The 23,832-nt window shown below is 53.3% G+C and overlaps 1 protein-coding gene across 3 annotated transcripts in view; it reads right to left on the bottom strand.

Annotated features, from left to right (window-relative positions):
• SLCO3A1 (solute carrier organic anion transporter family member 3A1) overlaps nt 1–23,832 on the bottom strand; it is a 123,432-nt gene that overhangs the window by 84,573 nt on the left and 15,027 nt on the right. For all 3 annotated transcript variants that reach the window (XM_084869115.1, XM_084869114.1, XM_084869116.1), the window contains exon 2: nt 2,285–2,750. In XM_084869115.1, the coding sequence (XP_084725241.1) occupies nt 2,285–2,750 (466 nt within the window). The remainder of the gene's footprint in view (nt 1–2,284; nt 2,751–23,832) is intronic.

The following is a 23,832-nucleotide window of genomic DNA, read 5'->3' as shown; positions in this document are numbered from 1 at the left end:
GGGCTGCAGCGGAGCTGCCAGCGGAGCCACAGCCCCGCTCCCCGGGCTTTGTCCCCTGTAATGAGCGCCTTGGCTCCCTCCCCACGCTGGAGAGCCAGCCGCAGAAGCCCCTTGAATGGCCCGTCGAGGAATCAGGGCGTTTGGCAGTGGCCGGGCCGAAAGAGGCCAAAGCACACTCACAGTCACTTTAGTGGGAAAAGTCAGCCTCACTTGAGACGGAACGTGTCGCCTCCCCCTGGGTGCAGCAGGGCCGATGACATGGCCACAGATGCACGGTAGACCCTGCAGGTGCCCCGAGGCAGATCTTGCCGCAGGGACGGCTTGGCCTGATTGCCGCATGGCTTGGTCCCCTTCCCCGCTGACAGCCAGCTGTGAACAAGCTGTGCTTGACACGGTCAGTGTTTCTATTCCTTCCCATCTCCCTCCGCGCTCAGGGCCTCAGCATCTGACCCCTGACCCTCTTACCCAGCTTTACGGGAGCTGGGGCCGGAGGCACACGGCCACTCACCCCAATGCGTGCGCATTCACACCCACAGTCCCGGCACCGGTCCCTTCTGCCTCTCCTCCTCTCCGCAGGGAGCTAAGAGGCCTTAATTCATATTGATTCTGTTCTGTGGGTTCCTCTGAATACTTCCCAGAGCAGACTTAGTGGCTCCCCAGTACGCCAGAGAAGAGCTAACATTCTCATGATCACTCACGCGCTTTCATGACCCGGGTAGTAAATGGATGGACCCGTTACGCCCCGCATATACAATGGCCTTAAGTGGCTCCCGGAGAATCCGAACCACGCATGGACTACAAGGCCGCCCGTGGAGGCCAGGGGCGCAGGAGGCCGGCTCTCCGCTGTTCCCTGGGAAACAAAGACGCGCGAAGCCAGCAGGGAGACCCTCGGAGGGTCCGTCTGCATTTGTTTGGGACGCTGGCCAGCTGGACCGGAGCCGCCGCCATGCCCGTGGGCCATGCAAATGGCAGATGCTCTGTGCCTGCTTAACTACTGCAGAGGAGATGGGGTCCGAGCAGAAATGTAGAGGGAACGTCTCCAGCAGATGGCACAGATGAAGGCTCGGAAGGGTGGGAGGCCCCTCTGCCCACACTTCCACTTCCCACACCCCAAACCGAAATGCCGCCCCATCCTATGGCTTGGCACACGCCGACCAGGGAAATTACGTAGCCCTGCCTGTCGGGGAAACTTCCAGAAGAGAGCTCTGAGCCCGGGGCCCTGTGCAGAAGCCCCGAGCAGGCATGATTGAACACAGATAGAGTTTGAGGAGGTATCTGGGGAGGCATTTTTCTATTTGATTCTATCATAGGAGACAAGAACTCAGCTTTTCACTCTCTGTTTCCTTCTCGGCGCCCTGATTTATCTACTTGCTGCTGTCACTGCCAGAAAACATCTCTCTCAGGTACTAGGGCAGCGTCCGTCAAGTCAGAGACCAGTGGTCCTGCTGGATCTCGGGAGACTACTGCCAGATGGCCCCAAGTTCACGGGCACCCAAAAGAGCAGGTAAACAAACATAAACCTCCTCCTGACCATGCCTCCTCTCTCAGGTCTCTTAACAATAAATTTCACCACAATGGCATCACCTGGGAGCTTTTAAAAAATGCCTTATGGCCCCTAGAGGGTTTGACTCAATGGATAGAGCATCGGCCTGCAGACCGAAGGGTCCCGGGTTCGGTTCCGGTCAAGGGCACGTACCTTGGTGGCAGGCTCCTCGCCGGCTCCGGGCCCTGGACAGGGCTTGTGCAGAAGGCAACCCATCAATGTGTTTCTCTCACATTGCTATTTCCCTCTGACTTTCCCTCTCTCTATAAAAAATAAAATCAGCCAAAACCAGTTTGTCTCAGTGGACAGAGCGTTGGCCTGGAGACTGAAAGGTCCCAGGTTCGATTTAGTCAAGGGCATGTACCTTGGTTGCGGGCACATCCCCAGTGGGTGGTGTGCAGGAAGCAGCTGATCGATGTTTTTCTCTCATTGATGTTTCTAACTCTCTATCCCTCTCTCTTCCTCGCTGTAAAAAATCAATAAAATATAAAAATTAAAAAAAAAATAAAATCAATGGAATAATATCCTTGGGTGAGATTTTTTTTTTAAAAAGCACTATGCCCAGATGGTACCCCAACCCTACTACACCAGATTTCTCGGGTGCAACTCAGACATTAGCTCTCGAATGCCCTGTGTTCTGAAGCCGATGGTGAGAAGCAGTGGCTCTGGCTAAACACCAAGTTCAAGGCCCACCCACAGAGAGCCGCGCCCGGTGCCCCCCCCCCCCGCCCCCGCTCCTACCTATATAGAGCGAGGAGTCCTTTCTGCGCACGTGGTCGTCGATGTAGGACACGCCCAGGGGCTGCACGGGGGTAGCACCGATGCCCAGCAGCACCTGGGCGCCGATCAGCAGCAGGTACATCATGTTGGTGGCGGTCCGGTTCCGGCAGATGAGGTCGGGGTCCGGCCCCTGGTCGCTGGCCGTGCCGTTGGCGGCACACACGTCGCGGCCCTCGGCGCCCCAGAGGATCTCGCCCGCCTCGTACTTGTACTGGTGAGTCAGGAACTCGGGCAGGGCGGACAGCAGCGCGCCCAGGGCCATGACGATGCCCCCGCAGCCGATGAGGCGCGGCCGGTGCCCGCGCGCCCCGAAGTAGCTGACGAAGAGGATGAGCGCCAGGTTGCCGATCTCGAAGCTGCTGGCGATCACGCCCACGTCGGCGCTCTGCAGGTTGAACCGCCGCTCCAGGGTGGTCAGCACGCTCACCTGCGGGTGCCAAACAAAGCCGCGGCGTCAATCTCGGTGGACAGCTTGGGGGACCCCTGCCCCTCTCGGCCCGCCCGGGAGGTTTGTACCAGATGCAAAAGGACACCTGTGCAAGGTGATCTAAACCCGATGAGTCCGATAAGCGTCTGCTCAGGGCGATAACCCTCACCACACGGTTAGAGAATTAACTTGCTCACTGGCAGAGAAGTTCTTCTGGGCACCTTCCCTTCCTGCAAAGTCCTGACTCTGTCCAGGAAACATACATTCCCCTGCTCCAGTGGTCGGCAAACTCATGAGTCCACAGAGCCAAATACCAACAGGACAACGATGGAAAGTTCTTTGGAGAGCCACATTTTTTAAACTTAAACTTATTCTAATGCCACTTCTTCAACATAGACTCGCCCGGGCCGTGGTGTTTTGTGGAAGAGCTACAGTCAAGGGGCCAAAGAGCCGCATGTGGCTCTCGAGCCGCAGTTTGCCGACCACGGCACTACTCCATCGCACTTCAGGGCCCTCCCATCCTGTAAAAGTCAGAGGTCACGGTGCCTCTATGCTCCGGACTCAGCCTATTCGTTTACAAAGCCTGTCTGGGAGGACATGGGAGCCAGGACCTTCTCACCAGGAGGCTAGCAGACCCAAAGGAAATAAATAAAATGAGACAAAAACCTGGGCAAGCTAGGTGAGCTCCTTAGGATAAGCAATAGCCCTTCACTTTCTTCTAGAGACTTCCAAACGATGCAGCTGTCCCTAGAGGCCGCCATGTAGGTCATTCCTGACTGTTCTATGCCCCATAGCCCTACCGAGACCCCTCAGAGGGGGTATTTTTATGCTTTCTCCCACCTCTCTATTCCTGCCTGCCTTCCATTGTTTCACAAATATTGACTCTCTACTATTGGCCTGATAAGGCTCTCGTCACCAAAGACAGAAACACAAGGAAGAGATGGCACTCGGCATGAACATACACTGTAGCGTGGATCTAGCCTTCCTCCAAATGTATAAGGGGCCACAAACCCCCCAACTTCCCAGGCACCTGTGCCAACACGCACATACTGTGTACACCTGTGAGGATCAGCACACGTGTGTTCTATTTACCTTTATTATAAAAAAGAACGGTAACCCAAGGATTCTTGGCCTTACTTCCAACTGCACACATTCAGACAGACTCCACCGGCACTACAAGTTTCAGATGGCTGGGCCCTCCCAGGTTCGGACCAATTGATCTGGGAGACACCTGGGCCCTGGGGTTCCTTTAAGGAGCCCCAGGGGATTCTGGGAGCTAACGCAACAACACTTCAGCTCTGGTCCTGGGGAGCTTGCAGAGCAGCGTGTCCCATGACAGGACGGCTGCAGACCCCTCTGTCACCTGCATTCCAAACCTGATGCCCGTTTCCACTGGGCTTTCTTTATATATATATATATATATATATATATATATATATTTTTTTTTTTTATTGTCTTCAGAGAGGAAGGGAGAGGAGGAGAGAGAGAGAAACATCAACGATGAGAGAGCATCATGGATCGGCTGCCTCCTGCACACTTCCCACTGGGGATCGAGCCTGTAACCCGGGCATGTACCCTGACAAGGAATCGAACCATGACCTCCTGGTTCACAGGCTGAGGCCCAACCACTGAGCCACACCAACCAGGCTCCATTGTGCTTTCTAACCCAGGCAAGGCCAACCCTGGGTGTGTGGCTAGATTATTATTTTTCAAACACCAAATATTGGCAACTGTGGAGAAAAGAAATGTCCTGGTCTCATTAAAATGGCTTTCAAATACTCCCCCCAAAAGTTCTGAGAGGTCTGGGGGTTGGGGGGTGGGGTAAAAACAAAGGCTTCATTCATTCAGCCCGTTCCTTTGTAACACAAGCGAGCATGATGGCCTATGTGCTCAGACCGAGGCGTATTATAACCAGCAATGCAGTAATGGAGGGAACCCCATGGCCTGGGAGATGGAGGCTTCGGGGTTCACCCAGGCCTTGGCGGTGAATCCAGAGATGCCTAGAAGAGGCCCTAAGCAGGCACCCCACCTAGGCAGGTCCCCTGGGGACACGAGAGTCACGTGGATCAGTCCGGTGGGTCTGCAGCCCGCTGACCTCACCCTGCGAGCAGAGGACAGTGAAGGAGGCAGGAAGGGCGGGCAGGTGGGCCAGGCTGGAGCGGAAACCCGATTTCCTCTCTGCCAGGAGGCTTAGCAGCACGCACCCTTGGCAGCGCGTCTGAAAAGTAGCATCCGCTCGGTTGGAGCAGGTGCGCCCTGTCATGACATATCACGCAGGTACGGATTTCTACGATGACAGATAAGGGTGGAGGGGCAGGGACAGCTGCGGGCAAAAGGAAAACAAGCAGCTCTTTAGAGAGACCGACGTCAAGGCCTGCGGCTCCGTCCCGCCTCCCACCTGCTCTTGGCCGGGCGACCGCAGGGCCGACAGGAAGCCGCGGGGCCTTGACCTCCTTGACTCAGCCTGGGGGCCGCCCGTCCGGACGATGTCTTGTGGGTCAATTAGGTCAGAGGCCAATGGCCTCCGTCACTTACAGCACAATTTGGGGGAGATGGGCTGAGTCCCTGGTCGGCAAACCGCGGCTAGGGAGCCCCATGCGGCTCTTTGGCCCCTTGAGGGTGGCTCTTCCACAAAAATACCACGCCCTGGGCGGGGCTATGTTGAAGAAGTGGCGTTAGAGGAAGTTTAAGTTTAAAAAATGTGGCTCTCGAAAAAGAAATGTCCATCGTTGTGCTGTTGATATTTGGCTCTGTGGGCTAATGAGTTTGCCGACCCCTGGGCTCAGTAGCATGCAGGAGGCCAGAGGCCTCACATGTGGCTTTTATGGGGCAGTAACAGCCCATCAGGGAGGAGGTGCGTGCTAAAGGGAACCCCATCTTTCTTAAGGGGAAACAGAAGGGAGGGAAGACAGCTTGATCACTGGAGACCCAGGAGAGGAAACGACAGGAGGAAAGCGAAAGTGGGAAGTACCTTCCCCTGTGCCCAATGAGTAGGAAGTTGTTATTAAATATTAAAAGAATGCTTCTTTATCAGGTTTCTACTACAAAGGTTAAAAAGAAAAAAAGAAAGAAGGGGGGGGAGGGGTGTCTCAAAATCTCCCGGAGCTCATGGTTAAAAAAAATACAGATTTCCCTACACTGGCCGGTTTGGTTCAGTGGTTAGAGCGTTGGCCTTGGACCAAAGGGCCCTGGGTTCCATTTGGGTCAAGGGCAGACATGTCTTGGTTGCAGGCTCCTCTCTGGCTCGGGCCCTGGGTGGGGCTCGTGCAGGAGGCCACCAATCGATGTGTCTCTCTCACATCGATGTTTCTCTCTGTCTCTCCCTCCCTCCCTCTTCCACTCTCCCTAAGGAATCAGTGGGAAAATACCCTCGGGTGGAGGATTCACAGAAATCCAGGTTCCCCAACGCTGAGATGAGGTAGGGGTGTCTGAGGTTCTATAAAGCACCTGGGGGTCTCTGATGCCCACTGCGGGCTGAGGACCACGCCCCTGGCCCTGCAGGTCCACGCACGCACGCACGTACTCACTGTCACCCTGGCGCTGTGGTCCTCACCCTTCGGTGGCAGCACAACCATTCCAGGCTCCCGGCCTGCAGGCGCCAGCCACAGAGTGGGGGCAGGGCCGGGTCTATAACTGCTCGTTCTCACCAGCTCCCAGGTGATGCCCATAAGCTCAGCAGGGGCCCTGATTTGGGAACTCAGCTCCCCTGAACTCCCTCTGCCCGCGCGGGATTGCAGAGCTTGATTTTGAAATCAGACGCCCGGGGACAGCACCCCCTCATTCCCAGGTCACAGGCACGCTCTCCTGAACGGGAATGGCGGGCCGCACTTGAGGTGCCTAAAGCAGGGTCAGGCCAGCTGCAGGGACGGGGGCCAGCCCAAAAGGGAGACCGTCAGATCACGTTGTCAGAGTCATAGGGCCGGAGGCCCCCGAGGCCACGGCTCACCTTCCAAAGGGTCAGGGTTGTCAGGAACGCAGTACGAAGCCAATATCTTAAGAGCGGCTTCTTAAGAAGTTTAAGTTGCTCCCATGAGCCCTCTCGCTTTCTAGCTCCGCCTTGGGCAGCTGCGCCTGGACCTGAACTAGGATCACCTGGGGATTTTTTGAAACACAGGACTCAAATGTAACCTCTGAGAGCTGGGCTCGGCCTGAAAGCTTTCAAAGCTCCCGCACCCAGGCCGGTGGAGGTACGTGTGGGCAGAGGGTGTGCGTGGACACTACAGAGGATGTACACGCATGGATATCTGTGACAGTGCAACCTGGTCCTATCAGTGTGGCATCAGAACGGAGGAGACTCAAGTTCAAATCTGCCTCTACAGATGGTGGGCACGTACGTGCATGTGTACGCTTAGTGGCCGGATGATGATGATCTCTGAACGCATAGTAATCTGGCCACTCAGTGTATATCCTATAGAATAAAAGGCTAATATGCAAATGGTACCCTGGATCAGGAGTTTGACCAGCAGGCAGGCCAGCTAACTGCCCATGTCTCCTCCTGCTGGCCAGGCTGGCCAGACCCCACCCATGCACGAATTCATGCACCGGGCCTCTAATACACACACACACACACACACACACACACACACACACTGGGTGGCCAGATTATTATGCGTTCAGAGATCATAATAATAATCTGGCCACTCAGTGTGTGTTACAATGCAACGACTTAAACACTTAGGATGTATCCTCTTGCATGTTTTATTGCATTATTTGAAGCCTTCACTTAAAATTATTTCTAAAAGAAGAAAAAAATCTAGCTTTGGCTGCAATTGGCCAGGTCAATCGTTCTGAGCCTGTGTTCCCTTGTGTGTGGCGTGGGACAATGTTTGAGGGCTACCATGGCACAGTAGGTACACAGCACACAGTAGGTACACTGGTGCGCCTGCTCTGGGTGACTTCCGGTTCCATTCTGAGCACAATGCCTGCTCCGTGGCACACACCGGAAACCTAACTATGGCTGCAGACAATGCCTGGCCTGGGGAGTTTACAGTCTGAGGAGAACAGAAAGACAATCCTACAACAACACAGCCTCTAACCCTCTGCACAGGACAGAGTACAGAGGCTCTGAGGAGTCCACCGTCCTGCACGTGGAGAAAAACATGTCCGCGATACAACACGGGTGGACTGGATTGCAGCAGGTTTGCGGGGGGCACAGGGGATGCCCCAATCCCCAGAGCAAAGATCAGAGGCGTGAGGAGGCTTGGCGGGTGGAAGGGAAGTTCAGACTGCCCCTGGGGAAGGAAGGACCTTTTGATCCCAGAGTGCTGGGTAGAGTCCTCTGAGATGAAAAGGCCTTGAAGGCCGGCTGAGGGCCCGCCCTTGACTGGAAGTCCTCGGTTCTGGCGGAGGAGCCATCCATCAGCAGCGTTACGCTGGCATCGCTGCCGAGGATGGAGGGAGCAGAAACTGCCCAGGCAGCGATTTCACCACCGGTGGTGCTGAGAAACGGCGCTCTGGCAGGGCGATGCTGGCAGGACGTCAGAGGAGGTGTCTGTGGGAGAGATGGCCCTAAATGAAACACTTCCGCTCGGGGGGGGGGGGGGGGGGGCGTGAGAGATGGCACAGCCCAGCAGGCTGCCCGGGGACCTGGCAGAAGTGTAGCCGCAAACCACATGCCCAGCAGCAGGGCCGGGTCAGGGAGCAGGTGCAGACCCAGCCCAGGAGACGTCAGCCTCGGACACGACCGTAGTCACGCAGCCCAGCCGGTGTGGCTCAGTGGTGGGGTGTCAGCCTAGGAACCAGGAGGTCAAGGTTCGATTCCCAGGTTGTGGGCTCCATCCCCAGGAGGGGGCGTGAAGGAGGCAACCGATCAATGATTCTCTGTCATCACTGATGTTTCTCTTTCTCTCCTCCCTTCCTCTCTGAAATCGATAAAAATATATATTAAAAAAACAACAACAAAACTGCAGTCACACAGAGGACCCACCAGACTGGAACAGAGGGAGGCTCATTTTTTCTGCAAAGGGGCAGAGAGTTAATATTTTCAGCTACCAGATCACACGGTCTCAGTAGCAGCTACTCCACCCACCCCAGCACAAAGCAGCAATATACAGATGAGGAGCATAGCTGGTTCCCATCAAACTTGAACCAAACACACAGAGGGCTGGATTTGGCCCCAGACTCTCTCTACACTAATACAAGAGTGACATGCTAATTGACCATACCTTCACAATGCCCACCAGCCAATTAGGAGTGAATATGCAAATTATCCAACAAAGATGGCGGGTTAATCTGCATACTCAGGCTGGGGGTGAGGTGGGATGCTTCAGGCCTCTGAGCAGTGTTGGAAGGCAGGAAGATGGCTCCGGATGCGGAGCGGAAAGGAAGGCCCATTTTTGCACAAATCTTCGTGCATTGGGCCTCTACTCTATAATAACACAGGAAACCACGTTACCCATGTGTCTATTAATAAACAAGCTGGCCATTGATTAAAGAAAAGCATGTGAGGCCCTCCTGTTGCTGACAGGAAAAGGTCATTCCAGGCACAACATGAATGCAAGTTTGTTTTCTCCACCCATGAACGTAACTTGTGAGCCCGTTTCAATTTCTTCTCCGATGGGCCAAGGCCCTGTCTCCTTGCAGTGAAGGGGGAGGGGCATGGCCCAGGAAGCCCGGGGGGGGGGGCGGGGGGAGAGGGGGGCACTAGCCCCGCCCTGCAGCCGCTGCAGCAGCCATTTCATCCGGTGAGGCACCTTATGTGGGTTTGTTTTTGTTGTTGTTGTTTTTTGTTTTTTTTTTAAAATATATTTTATTGATTTTTTACAGAGAGGAAGAGAGAGAGAGAGCTAGAAACTTCGATGAGAGAAAAAGATCGACCAGCTGCCTCCTGCATACCCCCTACCGGGGATGTGCCCGCAACCCAGGTACGTGCCCTTGACCGGAATCGAACCCAGGTACGTGCCCTTGACCGGAATCGAACCTGGGCCTTTCAGTCCGCAGGCCGACGCTCTATCCACTGAGCCAAACCGGTTTCGGCTGCACCCTGTTTCTTAGTCTCTCTCATCAATCTATTCTCCCCCCAAAACTCGGTTCCTTCGATGGCCCTCAAGTGCATCAGAAACATTTTTTTTTATTGTTCTTTATATTTAATGAAATCTTATGTTCAATTCATTCCACCAGAATGTGTAGCCTTTTATGATTCTCTCCTTTAAAAAAAAAAAATCTCTAAATTTATTTGCTTCCTACGTATAAATCTTGTGATTGATTTTTCTCTATAGCTCAGTGGTCCATCATAGAAAAAACGAAAACTGCCCATCTCTACTGGGTACGACTAATACAATTTTCTTCCACTCAGTTACTGAGTTGTATACATTTCACAGAGAGTTTGACATCAGGCCTACTATTATTAATAGTTTGTGTTTAGCATCCTTCACACAAAAACTTCAGGCTATTTTTCAATTCACAATTTATGGGGTACCAGGTGTCTTTTATTACAGAAACTCCAAGAACGATAGAAATTTAATGATTTCCTCAGCAGTCAACAAAAATGCAGGGGACCAGGCACAGTCTGAAGAAAGAGATTTCTGCCCTGGCCGGTGTGGCTCAGTGGTTGAGCATCGACCTAGGAACCAGGAGGTCGTGGTAATATTCCAGATCAGGGCATAAGCCCAGGTTGTAGGCTCGATCCTCAGTAGGGGTCATGCAGGAGGCAGCTGATTGATGATTCTTTCTTATCATTGATGGTTTTATCTCTCTCTACCCATCTCCCTTCCTCTCTGAAATCAATAAAAACATTTTTTAAATACTTAAAAAAACAAGAAGAAAGCGGCTATTGCCTAACTCAGAACCAGAGAGCTGACAGCATTTTGCTCTGTGCACTGGTGACGTGGGGCCAGAACTTGAAAAAATAACTACGTGGACTCTAAAGGGAAAATGAGGATTCATTTGAGGTGAAGAACATAATAAAAATGCAAAGTACCACACGATAACTTAATAACCTGTAATGACAAGCGCCGTCGCATGTGGGAAATCAAGAGATGAAGCAGAAGACGGCTGGAGTACAAGCTCGGTACAATCACCCTAAACATTCAGACTGGAGGAGTCAAGGAAATAGCTTTCATAGCTCCTAGCACCGTGGTCGGGAAACTGCAGCTCGAGAGCCACATGCGGCTCTTTGGCCCCGTGAGGGTGGCTCTCGAGTCTGTGTTGAAGAAGTGGTGTTAGAAGAAGTTTAAGTTTAAAAAATGTGGCTCTCCAGAGACATTTCAATCGTTGTGCTGTTGATATTTGGCTCTGTGGACTGATGAGTTTGCCGATCACGGTGCTAGCAAATGAAATGGGCCTCATGATGAAGAGCTCCTAGGAGCACCGTGAATCAACGGCCCGGGCCAGGAAAACCAAGATGAAAAGCCACAGTCATTCTCTCCCGGTAATCAAACATTCGTTTCGTTTACAAAAAAGGTTCCATATGAAATCCTGCCTCCGTAAAGCACTGTGCGCTGGCCCCGGACCACGGATATGGCAGAGCCAGCTCCTTCTGCAAGGGAGGGCATGCATTTCCAAACAGCCCCAGAGCCCGCAGCCTGGTACTGTACCAGGTCTCACTCATACCAACGCCCTGCAGGGGGGTGCATCCTATTCAACTTCTTGTCACTTCCTTTCCCTTTTCATTAAGAAACAGACCCAGCCGAAACTGGTTTGGCTCAGTGGATAGAGCGTCGGCCTTCGGACTGAAAGGTCCCGGGTTCGATTCCGGTCAAGGGCATGTACCTTGGTTGCGAGCACAACCCCAGTAGGGGGTGTGCAAGAGGCAGCTGATCGATGATTCTCTCTCATCGACGCTTCTAACTCTCTATCCCTCTCTCTTCCTCTCTGTAAAAAATCAATAAAATATATATTTTTTTAAAAAGAAAAGAAAAAAGACATGGACCCACCGCTTGAGGTCCTGCTTTCAAGTCCAAGGTCCTCTCCGCTGAAACGGATCAGCCCTAGGGCTGATATCTCTGGTGATCAAGTCTCATTCCGCACCCCCCAATCCCAAACCCCAAGTAAATGTGTTGTGTTAATTGTGTTAATAACACAGCTCGGCTTAGACACTGGAAGTCACAGGCCTCCTTGCCCACAGTTCGTTTTGCTTTAAAGGTTTCTTTTGCACGTAAAACACATCCCTTCATGTACATCTGCAGAGACTGGCCCTGAGGAGACCTGCCTGCCCTGCTGCAGGCTGGGAAATAATTGCCGAGGAGTTCTCCCCAAAGGGCAGGCAAGGAGCAGGGAGCGAGTTCCGTGAGTCCCAGCCTCAAGTCCAAGGTGCCCGTAGGGTCCAGTGAAACAGCCTCTATTCCTGCCCTGCAAGCCACAGCCGGCTCCCGAGACGCACAGGCCCCGGGGGTCCCTGCTCCGTGCCTCTGGGCAGCGGGAGCGTGTGATAGGGGCCGGTCCTTGCTGGGTGGAGAGGGCGCAAGCGCATTGAAATCACCTGAGAGCATTTCAGAACTGCAGAACCGCAGTCCTGGCCGGGACCTGCATGGTAATGAGGTCCCCAGGTGATGTGCACAGGGAAGTCAGAGGAACACCGCCTGGGGCTGCGGGCTTGATCCTCCCCTCGCCTCCCTCCGTGTGCGATCACAAGGCTCCCGGCGGCCTCCCGAAGGTGCAGGAGAGAGAAGCTTATTCAGCCAAACACCCCGTCTCACTGTCTAGCTACCTTCGGGGAGGAGAGCACACAAAACCCTCTCTGCGACCTTCAGCGTGTACCCAATGCACCCATCAGTGACTTTCATCGGCTCCACGTTGGATCCCAACTGCACAGGCGTCTGTGTCCCAGCGTCTATGGTCCCCTCCCCTGCAGTCCCACCGCCCTGCACTGCTTCCTTCCCACCACCCAAGCAATTAAAGAGATGCTTGAAGGACCGGAGGCATCACCTATCATCATCCTACGGTTCCCATGGCACCCAGAACAAAACCCTAACCCCGGACCTCAGGCTTTAAGGTGAAAAACCCCACCGCACCCAGTCCTCCACAGTCCCGTGTCACCTTCCAACCACATAGGCCTCATTCCGATTCTGCAAAGAGGCCAAACACGGTCCCAACTTCGAGACCATTTGTTGCTCCTTCTGCCTAAACCTGTGGTCAGCAAACCGCGGCTCGAGAGCCACAGGCAGCTCTTGGGCCCCCAGAGTGTGGCTCTTCCACAAAATGCCACGGCCTGGGCGAGTCTATGTTGAAGAAGTGGTGTTAAAAAAAGTTTAAATTTAAAAAATGTGGCTCTCCAAAGAAATGTCAATCGTTGTGCTGTTGATATTTGGCTCTGGTGACTCATGAGTTTGCCGACCACTGGCCTAAACCATCTTGATTTAAAAAAATTTTTTAATTGATTTCAGAGAGGAAGGGAGAGGGAGAGAAACATCAATGATGGGAGAGAATCCTTGATCGATTGCCTCCTGCATGCATGCCTCACACTGAGAATCAAGCCCGCAACCAAGGCATGTGCCCTGATCAGGAATCGAACCATGACCTCCTGGTTCCTAGGTCACCACTCAACCACTGAGCCATGCTGGCCAGGCTGCCTAAACCATCTTGTCTCAGATGGTAAGACTGCCTCCTCACCCAACAGATTCTGAAGGAGGCTTTCCTTAAGCCCCTTCTAGTGTTGATTGCACTCAGGTGCCTGATCTGAAAATTCCTCTCAGCCTCAATGGGCAAGGATTCTCTGCTCTCTGCTCTCTGCCTGGCCCTCTGGTCCGCCCACCTATTCTGTGACGATTCCGGGACACGTGGCTGGGAGCGAGCGGTGCTGGGCAGGGCAGGGCCCGTGCAGAAAACCCCTGGGCTCCGGGGGTCTGCGGTCAGCTCTGCCTTCGGGGTGCTTTTGTGCAAACAGTGACTCAAACCTCTGCCCCGACGCTTCCTGCCCCTGACTCACGGCCACATCCACGCGCTCACTTCCAGGAACGTCGTCTCCTAAGACCCGGCACGCCCCTCCTGGATCCCGTTACCTCGCTTGTGCAACGGGAATCTGAGCCCCTTGGAGGCTGTGGGGGGATTTAGAAATCGTCCCCGACCAGCGTCAGAGGGACGGCGGTGGCAGGCAGTTGTCCTTTCGATGCGACGCTAGGACCCCATTGAAGGACGTACCCGAGGGTTCCTCCATTCTCTAGGCCAAAGGTCACGTCATTGCGCGACGGCCCTCCGGCCAGCACTCAGGCTGCACCTGCCTCTGTAAGCAGAGCTGCGCTGGAGCACAGCCACCCCGTCTGTTCAGTCATCACCCCGCCTTCCCGCTGCGAGTGGAGCTGAGGACTCCGGAGGGAGAAACAGCCTGCAAAGCCTAAAGCATTTACTCTCAGGCTCCGCACACATCAGCCACACCCCGCTCTGGGGGACTATCCTGGGCTTTGCTTTTGCTGGGGACACTAGGGCATGGGGCAAGAGAAGGTTTACAATTGCGAGTTCACAAAACAGTTTATTTTTTATTATTATTAGCTAGAAGCCCACTGCATGAAATTTGTGCAATAGTAGGCCTTCCATCCCTTAGCTTAGGGGTGTCGAACTCAATCAGAGAAGGGGCCAAAATCTAAAATCCAGCCTAAATCGCGGGCCGAATGGTTTACTGAACAGTCATAAACTGACAATGTCATAAACTGACAGTGGAGTGCAGTGATGACAGCGTGGTGCGGGCCACATTGCAAGGCCTGGCGGGCTGGATTTGGCCCGCGGGCCTTGTGTTTGACACATGTGCCTTAGCTGATGGCACTGGCTGCCCTCTGGCACCCTGGACCCAGGCTTCCCCCTGGCCACCGGCAGGCACCCAGGATCCGGGCTTCCCTCGCAGGGGAAGGATGTTCGGTCTAATTAGCATATTATGCTTTTATTATTATAGACTAGAAATTCATGCATGGTGGGGGAGCGGTGTCCCTCAGCTGAGCCTGCACCCTTTCCAATCTGGGATCTCTCTCGCAATCTGGAACCCCTGGCTCCTAACCGCTCATCTGCCTGCCTGCCTGATTGCCCCTAACCATTCTGCCTGCGGGCCTGCTAGCCCCCCCAACTTACCCCCCACTGCCAGCCTACTCACCCCCAACTGCCCCCTACTGGCCTGCTCACCCCAACTGCCCTCCCCTCCTGGCCTGATCGCCCCTAACCACCTCTGCCTCGGCCCCACCACCATGGCTTTGTCCGAAAGGTCTCCTGGTCTAATTAGCAAATTACCCTTTTATTAGTATAAATAATTTTCTTGGCTCTGGCCGGTATGGCCCACGAATGATGATGCTGATGATATATATACATATATATATATATATATATATATATATATATATATATATATATATATTTATTCATTCATGGCCTTTGGCAGGAAAAAAAGGTTCCCCACCCCTATCATAAATGCTCCAACATTACCTATTACTAATATTAATGCACTTATTCTGAAGCAGGTTCTGTGCTAAGCAGGCACGTTTGCAAATGAATCCTCCTCATCCTCATACAAATAAAGAAATTAAGGTTTCTCATGCCCGGGATCCATGAACCCGAGGTGGAGCCGAGACCGGATCCAGCCGGTGTGACTGGAGTCACACTGAACACGCCAGCTAGCTGTGTTTGCTGCAAATCACAGGCAGGCATTCGTGTAACTGGAGGCGCACAGCGAAATTAAGTGAATGGAAAAGCACGGAGCAATAGCAAGTGTATCCACGGGGGCCAGACACACACACACACACACACACACACACACACACACACACACGCACTGAGGATGTAACGAGAAAGAGAGCCGCCCGCACTAACTCAACAGGCCAGTCCCCGAGCCACACCCGCTCAGATGGCACTGCCAGCCGGGTCTCTGTGCCCAAGGCAGGGGGACTGGGAGTCCCAGGAGGAAGGACTGACTCTGCTTTTGACTCTCGGCCAGCCCTTCACTTTGCAGCAGCGAGAGGGCGGGCGGGCGGGCTCCTCGGATCGGTTAATAACCTGTCCAAAGCAGCAAACCGCAAACGAGGGCGTAATTAAAGTTCTTTTACTTGGGCTTAAGCGGATCTGAGACCTGCCAAGCGCTCGGAGCGAAGCAGCATGTCTTGGAGTTTATTTGGCCTTCTCTCCCCCTGCCGGGGACCCCGGGTGCCGAGAAAAGGGAGGAAAGTTAATTATCTGGCTTGCCGGGGCCTGGAAGAGGCGCCCTCCACAAACATCATCTCATTAAGTCCTGGCGCGAGCCGTGTGGCCCGGGGACTATGGCCTTGGATTCTGAGACGCAGGAGGAGAGGCTCAGAGAGGGGAAGCCACTTGGGCGGGGCACACAGCTCGGAAGGGAGGCAGAGGCATCCCGCCCGGTTTCATTAAAACTGCGTGGCCGTTCATCAGGAGACAGTCAGCAGGCGGGGTGAGGGCGGCAGGCCCTCAGAAGGTCCGCGGATTAAAACGTGTTTATGAGCCCGAGGTGGCACGTCACCTCGGCAGGGTGACCCAGCCACCGGGCACCAGCTGGGCTGGACATGGCCGGAGCTGCCAGGCCATTCCGAGGCGCCAGGATGAGAATGAGCATTGTGTGGCGGCAGCTGCCGCCGAGCTCCGTGTACTTGGGCGGTACCATGTCACCGGGCGGAGGGGCACAGCGTTTGCCAGTGCAGGCTCAGCCGGGCGGGACAAGAGGATTTTAAAAAGCCTCAGGGTTGTGGCAGGCGGGGCCGGGATGGGCAGGGGCGCATGGAACAAAGGATGCTGGGAGCCTGCCTGTGCTCTTTGGAAGGGCAAAGCCTAAGGAGGCAAATCCCCAAGTTCACGGTCCAAGTTCACAGTCACGCAGAGCTCCTGGCAGGAGGCACTGGAGGACTTCACACACGCGTCCCACAGGGAAGACAGGGATGGTGAGTCAGGGCCCGCGGGAGGCAGACCTGGCCTGATGGGAGGACGGAGGGGGGAGGGGTGCAACGTAAATCTTTATTAAAAAGGAAGCACTGGAGATGAGCTTTCCAGCTGAGAAGAAGGGTTAGCTCAGCCCCGGCCAGTCTTGCTCAGTGGGTAGAACATCAGCCTGAAAACTGAAGGGTCCCAGGTTCAAATTCCAGTCAAGGGCATGTACCTCGGTTTGGAGGCTTAACCCAGGCCCTGGCCCGGGCACGTGTGGGAGGCAACCAATGGATGTGTCTCTCTCCTGTCGATGTTGCTCTCTCCTTCCCTTCCACTCTCTCTAAAAATCAGTAGAAAAATATCCTTGGGTGAAGATCAACCAAAAAAAAAAAATAAATACTTGGAGCTACAAAAAAAAAAAAAAAAAAAAAAAGAAAGAAAGAAAGAAAGAAAAGAAAAGAAAAGACATACTTGGAATCTTGGAACCGAAGTTTCTAAAACACAAACCAGTAAAACACCAGAAATAATTAGGGGAGTGTGAATAATTGTGAAAGAACCGTCCTAGTACCAGTATTTACTACGAGATACAAATCACAACGTGGAATTTACCATCAACAGCAACGTTAAAGGTATGTAACGACAGACCAAAAAAAAAAAAAAAAAAATGCAAATAACTCCGAAGGGGAACCCCTCCAGAAATGACTGCTCGGGGTGAGGAAATTCTGAGGGACAGAATGCTGACTGCGTGGCCGTTTCTAAAAGTCCCCGCGAGCCAAGCCCCAGCGTGGGAGGGAAGCAGGAGGCAGAGACCGGGCGTTCGGATCCCAAATGGGCATTCCTTGCGCCGAGAAGCCCAGGTTCCTGCCATTACCCCCCCCCCCCCCCCCCCCCCCCCCGCCTCCCAGAGCCTCAGTGGACGGAGAGAAAAGGCAAAAAAGAAAGGGGATTCTAGGGTCTTGGGCACCAAGTTTCTCTTTTCACCGTCAAGATGAGCAGACTTCAGAAACCAAACCATGTGTCCAGGCACCTGGTGAAAGTGAAACCAAGGCCACATCCTGCCAATTGTAAAAAAAAAAAAAGGGGGGGGGGGCGGGTGGAGTTATTTTATTAAAACCGGTCTCCGAGCATTTGGCAACCAGCAGATTTAAGATGAGCTGATAGGGCGCCTGGAATCGGACCGGCTGCAGCCCGTAGCTCCTCCCCAGGGCCTCAGCGCTGGTCTCTGTGTTTACCGGGTCGGTGCTGGCCTGGACCATACCGTGGTTGGTGGCCCATCGGCTGTTTCCTTCCTCACCAGGCACCCCGAGCACACACACAGCCTTAAAGAACAGAGTGATAGTTATGACAGCTCCTGGGGATACATGGCAAACAAATTGCTAGTTTTTTTCTAGCCCAGAACTGACTGGTCTGCCGAAACCGGTTTGGCTCAGTGGACGCAGCGTCGGCCTGCGGACTCAGGGGCCCCAGGTTCGATTCCGATAAAGGGCATGCATCTTGGTTGCGGGCACATCCCCAGTGGGGAGTGTGCAGGAGGCGGCTGATCGATATTTCTCTCTCATCAGTGTTTCTAACTCTCTATCCCTCTCCCTTCCTCTCTGTAAAAAAAATAAATAAAATATATTAAAAAAAAGAAGAAGAAAGAAAGAACTGACTGGTTTTCGTGCAAGAGTTATACACAAAGATAAGCAAATGCAGCACATCAACAATACACGATTCAAAGAATGGAAACAGGGTACCCCCGTCCCGCTCAGTAACGGCGGGGCCTGCACGTGTGCGTGAGAGACAGACGTGAATTTCCATCCTCACCAGTCCTCACGGGCCCTCTCCTTGTACACGTGTCTCAGTGACCTTACCCTTGATTTCAGTACCTCCAGGACTCAATGTTAGTCTCTCTGCTTCTTTGGACCCAAACTCCCCAGTGAGAGACAACCATCCTTCAAGGCACTGATCTTAAGGGTTTGGGGTTATGACAGGGTCAGCTGCAAAGGAGACCCCAAAAGAAGGGCACCTGACCTGGCCAGAGAGGGGGAGGTGGTGGTTGGGGGAGGGGCCAGGGTTACCCGACTCAAGCATGACAAGGAAACTGCCAGGCAAAGTAACCCCGTGGCGTCGGCTAAGAAAAGCATCTCTGAGAGTTGGGGCCAAAGGCACACGTTTCTGCCCCCCTCTTGGGCTGAGGACACAGGCTGCTAGATTCCCAGGGACTTGGATCCCTCGCTCACCTCTTAGGGATCCTGTGAAGAGTTCAGGCGCACATGAAAATTAATCAGCCGCTGCCTGCAACGCGGGTGTCACTCAGGAAGCCAAAGACCTGTCCTATGACAGTGTTTTCACCGGAGAAAAATGGGCCATCGATACTAATAAAAGGGTAATGTGCTAATTAGACCAGGTCGACTGGACAGCTTCTGAACATCTGACTTTCTTCCTGACAGTTAGGGGGCGACCAGGCCAGCAGGGGGGCAGTTAGGGGGCAACCAGGCTGGCAGAGGACCAGTTAGGGGACAACTGGGCCAGCAAGCAGGTGGGCAGTTATTGGGCAACCAATAAGGGGTGACCAGGCCAGTAGGGTGGCAGTTAGGGGGCGACCAGCCAGCAGGGGGGCAGTTATTGGGCAACCAGGCCGGCAGAGGACCAGTTAGGGGACAACTGGGCCAGCAAGCAGAGGCAGTTAAGGGCAATCAAGCAGGCAGGTAGAGTGGTTAGGGGCAATCAGGCAGACCAACAGGGGAGCAGTTAGGGGGCTGCCAGGGGGCAGTTAGGAGGGGGCCAGGCCGGCAGGGCATCAGTTAAGGGGCAATCAGGCTGGCAAGCAGAGGCAATTAGGGGCAACCAGGCCAGCAGATAGAGTGGTTAAGGGTGATCAGGCAGGCAGGCAGGCAGGTGAGTGGTTAGGATCCAGCAGTCCCAGATTGCAAGAGGCATCCTAGATTGGAGAGAGTGCAGGCTGGGCTGAGGGAAATTTCATGCACTGGGCCTCTAGTTATAAAAACCACACATACACAGGGAACTCTATCTATGCGTCTGCAGTAACTATGAGCCCTGGTCAGTTGAAACAATTATGTCCACCCCCCACTTTCCTTTTCCTTTGCTTTGTATTCTTTTCCTTAATGATCAGGCATATTTTCGTTTGCAACCTAAAAAACACTCAAACGCCAATTTTTGTTACATGCACACGCATCATGCTGGCTATCATTGCACAGCATAAGCACACCACGCTCTCGAGCAGACTCGCAATTTGCCCCAAGAGTGGTATAAATTTCCAACCAATAAATACAATGGTTTTAAACTGTCCTTGTAGATGTTACTAACCTCACCCCCACCAATGAGATCACCGTTTCCATAGTAACTAATGTACTTCAAAGTGGAAGATGCAGATGGTGGCTTTAAAAAGTGGGGGGGGGGACAAGGGGGGGGGCGCGCAGACAAAATAAGTGGTAGGAACAAAGCACATCACTGTGTGAGTGGGGCTGCACCTGCCTCTTGGGGCGCCAGCTCAGGGACAAGTAGTAAATATTTTAGCAGAAGCCTTATGCTAACAGAGCATCTGTATGACAGTGGCCGATCACATTACCCCAGCACCCTCGGATACATGGCTGCCCGATTCAATGCATGCGGTGGGGGGTGTGGGGTGGGGGGTGGGGGGTGGGGGAGAGAAATGCCTATTCAACAGCGCAGGTACGGATCGCAGGCTGATTTCCAAGCATCTCATGCTCTATTTTGCAGGGATGTTGTCATTATACCAAACGGAGAAGCACTTTTTCAGAAATATGTGAGTGCCAGGTAGGAAGGATGCGACTGCTCACAAGAGAGAAATGGAGAAAATGGGCAGAGGGGAAACGAGCCTCCATTCTTACTTCCTGAATGAAGACACAAATGATGTTCATTTCCACGCAAAGCAGCCTTCCTCTCGCTCAGCAGGCGGCCTTTCGGGTGAAGCCTGGATTCTCTCGAGATAACTGTCGGTATTTCAACAGTTATGAATGGAGATTTCTTTTTTAAAAATACATATTTTAATGATTTTTTTTTTCTTTTACAGAGAGGAAGGGAGAGGGATAGAGAGCTAGAAACAGCGACAAGAGAGAAACATCGACCAGAAACATCCCCACCGGGGATGTGCCAGCAACCAATGTACATGCCCTTGACCGGAATCGAACCTGGAACCTTTCAGTCCACAGGCCAACGGTCTATCCACTGAGCCAAACCGGTTTCGGCTGGAGATTTTTTCTGAACAGGAAAATCCGTGCTCAGGGTTGCAAAACGAAGACGAAATCTTAGAAGGTAACGATCCGGGATGATGTGACACAACACCGGGGTCTGGTTTGAAAACATCGCAGAGTGTTTGATCCGTCCCTGTCAAAATGTCATGCTTGACATGTCACATTCCTCAGAGACGCTCCGAGAAGTTCCACTGTTTAGTCTCTGTGCCTTGGGAGCCAATAGTTAGAGACGGCGAGATGACGCCGAGTCCCGTCCAGGGGTCCTCAAACTTTTTAAAGTGGGGGCCAGATCACGGTCCCTCAGAGAGCTGGAGGGCCGGACTATATGAACTACTAATTCCTACTATAACACCTCGGCTGCGCTCACTGCCCAAAAAACCTGGTGGGCCGGATCAGACTCCTCTGCGGGCCGCATGTGGCCCGCGGGCCGTAGTTTGAAGACCCCTGCCGTAAACATACGCTGAGCAGCTTGCTCCTGCTGCCCGCTGGCTGTCACCAGGGACAAGGATGCCCTCCGGATGGCGGAGCCCGGGGGACATGCCCCCGACTACCCTGGAGAAGAAGGCAGCTGAGGGCTGAGCACCCAGGATGGTGGTTTCGTTTCTGGGCTGCTCCGTGTCGCCCCGTCTTATCAGCACGGATTTCCGAGTTTCAGGGAAGCTCTGAGCTAACACGCTTCCCCCTGTGGGCGTCCGTGTGACCACGCTGGCCTCGACCAGACGATGGTTTCCAACTGCTCTCAGCCTCGCTGAGTTGCTGCCTTCCGAAAACACCTCTTTCTACAGGTTACATTACATTAAAAAAAAAAAATACATTTTTATTGATTTCAGAGAGAAAGAGAGAGAAACATCTATAATGAGAGAGAATCATGGATCGAGCCCCCAACCCAGGCAGGTACCCTGACCGGGAGTCAAACGTGACCTCCTGGGTCACAGGTCCATGCTAATCCACTGAGCCCCGCCAGCTGGGCGACACCTCAAATTGTTTTGAGTGAGAGAAAGAAAACAGGCGTTGATATCCGAATTAAACTGTGTATGTGAGAGCTGCCGTCATCATTTCCAGAGGCTTCGTGCCAAATTAATTAAAACATTAAACAGCTATTTAAGTGGTTAGGAGACAACATAAAAATGAAAAGGAACGGATTCTTCTGCAGCCGATTTAAACGTAATGCCTCGGATCAATAAACAGTATCTTAAAGACCAGGACATAAATCAAGGGCTACCAGCCACACAAAGGAAAGGGGGCCTTTAAGAAAGAGGTCTGCTTCTGTGCCAATACGGAGGGGACGCACGGACATGAGGCTGCCCGCTCGGTGGAGGTGAAGGGGCTCCGTGCGGGCCAGGCAGCAGGACCCCACACAAGCTGGCAAAAATCAGATGTCTAGAATGAGCTGGCCTCCGATTCCACTGCACACCCCCGCCACAGGGCCCGGGTCCTCGCGGGGCACTCATGGGAGCTCCCTGCAGGGCCATCTGGAAGGGGCTGTGCACACACAAGCAGGCCTGTCCCACCCGCCGGCTGGCAGGGAAGACCCACAAGCAAGGGAAGGTCTCCAGTCCGGGGCCCTCGGAAGCACTGGTTAATAGCTGAGCGTGTCTGGGAGCACACCCGACTCCTATGCCCAGGGCAGCGGTCGGCAAACTCATGAGTCAACAGAGCCAAATATCAACAGGACAACGACTGAAATCCCTCTAGAGAGCCACATTTTTTAAACTTAAACTTCTAACGCCACTTCTTCAAAATAGACTCGCCCAGGCTGTGGCATTTTGTGGAAGAGCCACCACACTCAAGGGGCCAAAGAGCTGCATGTGGCTCGAGAGCCGCAGTTTGCCGACCACTGGCCCAGGGGAAAGAGTCGGCCTTGGGCTCTGGGAAGATAAGGCTGGAGGGCGGGGGACACCATCCCTGGTATTCATACGAGGCACCAGCACCTTATGCAGGGAGCCAGGAGCCCTGGGTCAGAGACCACACCTCTCAGAGCTCTTTAATATGCTAGGAAAGGGGTCAGTAGCTTTTTCTTCCGATTCAGATACTACAGATTCTAGGCTCTGCAGGCCATCTGGTGTCTGTCACCACCTCTCAATTCTACTGCTGCCCGGCCAGTGTGGCTCAGTGGTTGAGTGTTGTCCCATGCACCAAGAGGTCACTGTTTCAATTCCTGTCAGGGCACATGCCCAAGTTGTGGGCTCAGTTTCCAGTGGCAGGCATGCAGGAGGCAGTCAATCAATGATTCTGTCTCATCTTTGATGTTTCTCTCTCTCTCCCCCTCTCCTTTCCTCTCTGAAATCAATTTTTAAAAAAAATGTATCCTATATGATAAAAGGCAAATATGCAAATCGAATGGTGGAATGACTGGTCGCTATGATGCGCACTGACCACCAGGGGCAGATGCTCAACACAGGAGCCGCTAAGCCGGAAGCCGGGCTCATGGCTGGCAAGTGCCGCGGCAGTGGCGGGAGCCTCTCTCGCCTCCAGGGCAGTGATAAGGATGGCAAACTGCCCGCTAACGCCCGCTTCCCAGGCCTAAGTTGTCAGTTATATATCCGTGAAGGTTCCCAGACTGTGAGAGGGTGCAGGCCGGGCTGAGGGACCCTCCCGCCTCAAGTGCACGAATTTTGTGCACTGGGCCTCTAGTTTTAAATATAAAATAAAGTAAAATAAAGGTGGGGAAGAAGAATGGTGGGGTGGAAACGCCCCCCGACCTCTCAGGACTCCTGAAGGCTGCAATGACATAGCCATGACAACACCAGGAGCCACTGAACATTCCACACACGTGTGACAGCACTGGCCCCGCTTATGTGGTGGATGGTAAAACCGAGACCCAAAACAGGAGTCTTTAAAGAAATTATCCGAATTCTTGGTAAGGACTGTGGAATACTTTTCGAATAAGGTACATGTAATCTTGTAGCCGGGTTTTCAAAAATGCCCATTTGCGGAGGAAGCGAGCATTAATGAGAGTGTTTGCTCATACTGGCATGGAGCAGTCTGTAATTTTGCAAGGGCTGTTATGGCTGAGCGATTACATAATGGCCCTTGTTTTGGAGTGGCTGGCTGTTCCGAGCGAGGAGGCAGTTGAGGGC

The sequence above is a fragment of the Pipistrellus hanaki genome, assembly GCF_964339955.1.
Source record: "Pipistrellus hanaki genome assembly, chromosome: 21".
NCBI lineage: Eukaryota > Metazoa > Chordata > Mammalia > Chiroptera > Vespertilionidae > Pipistrellus > Pipistrellus hanaki.
The sequence above is the reverse complement of the archived record's forward strand: the minus strand, read 5'-3'. Positions and strand labels throughout refer to the sequence as shown.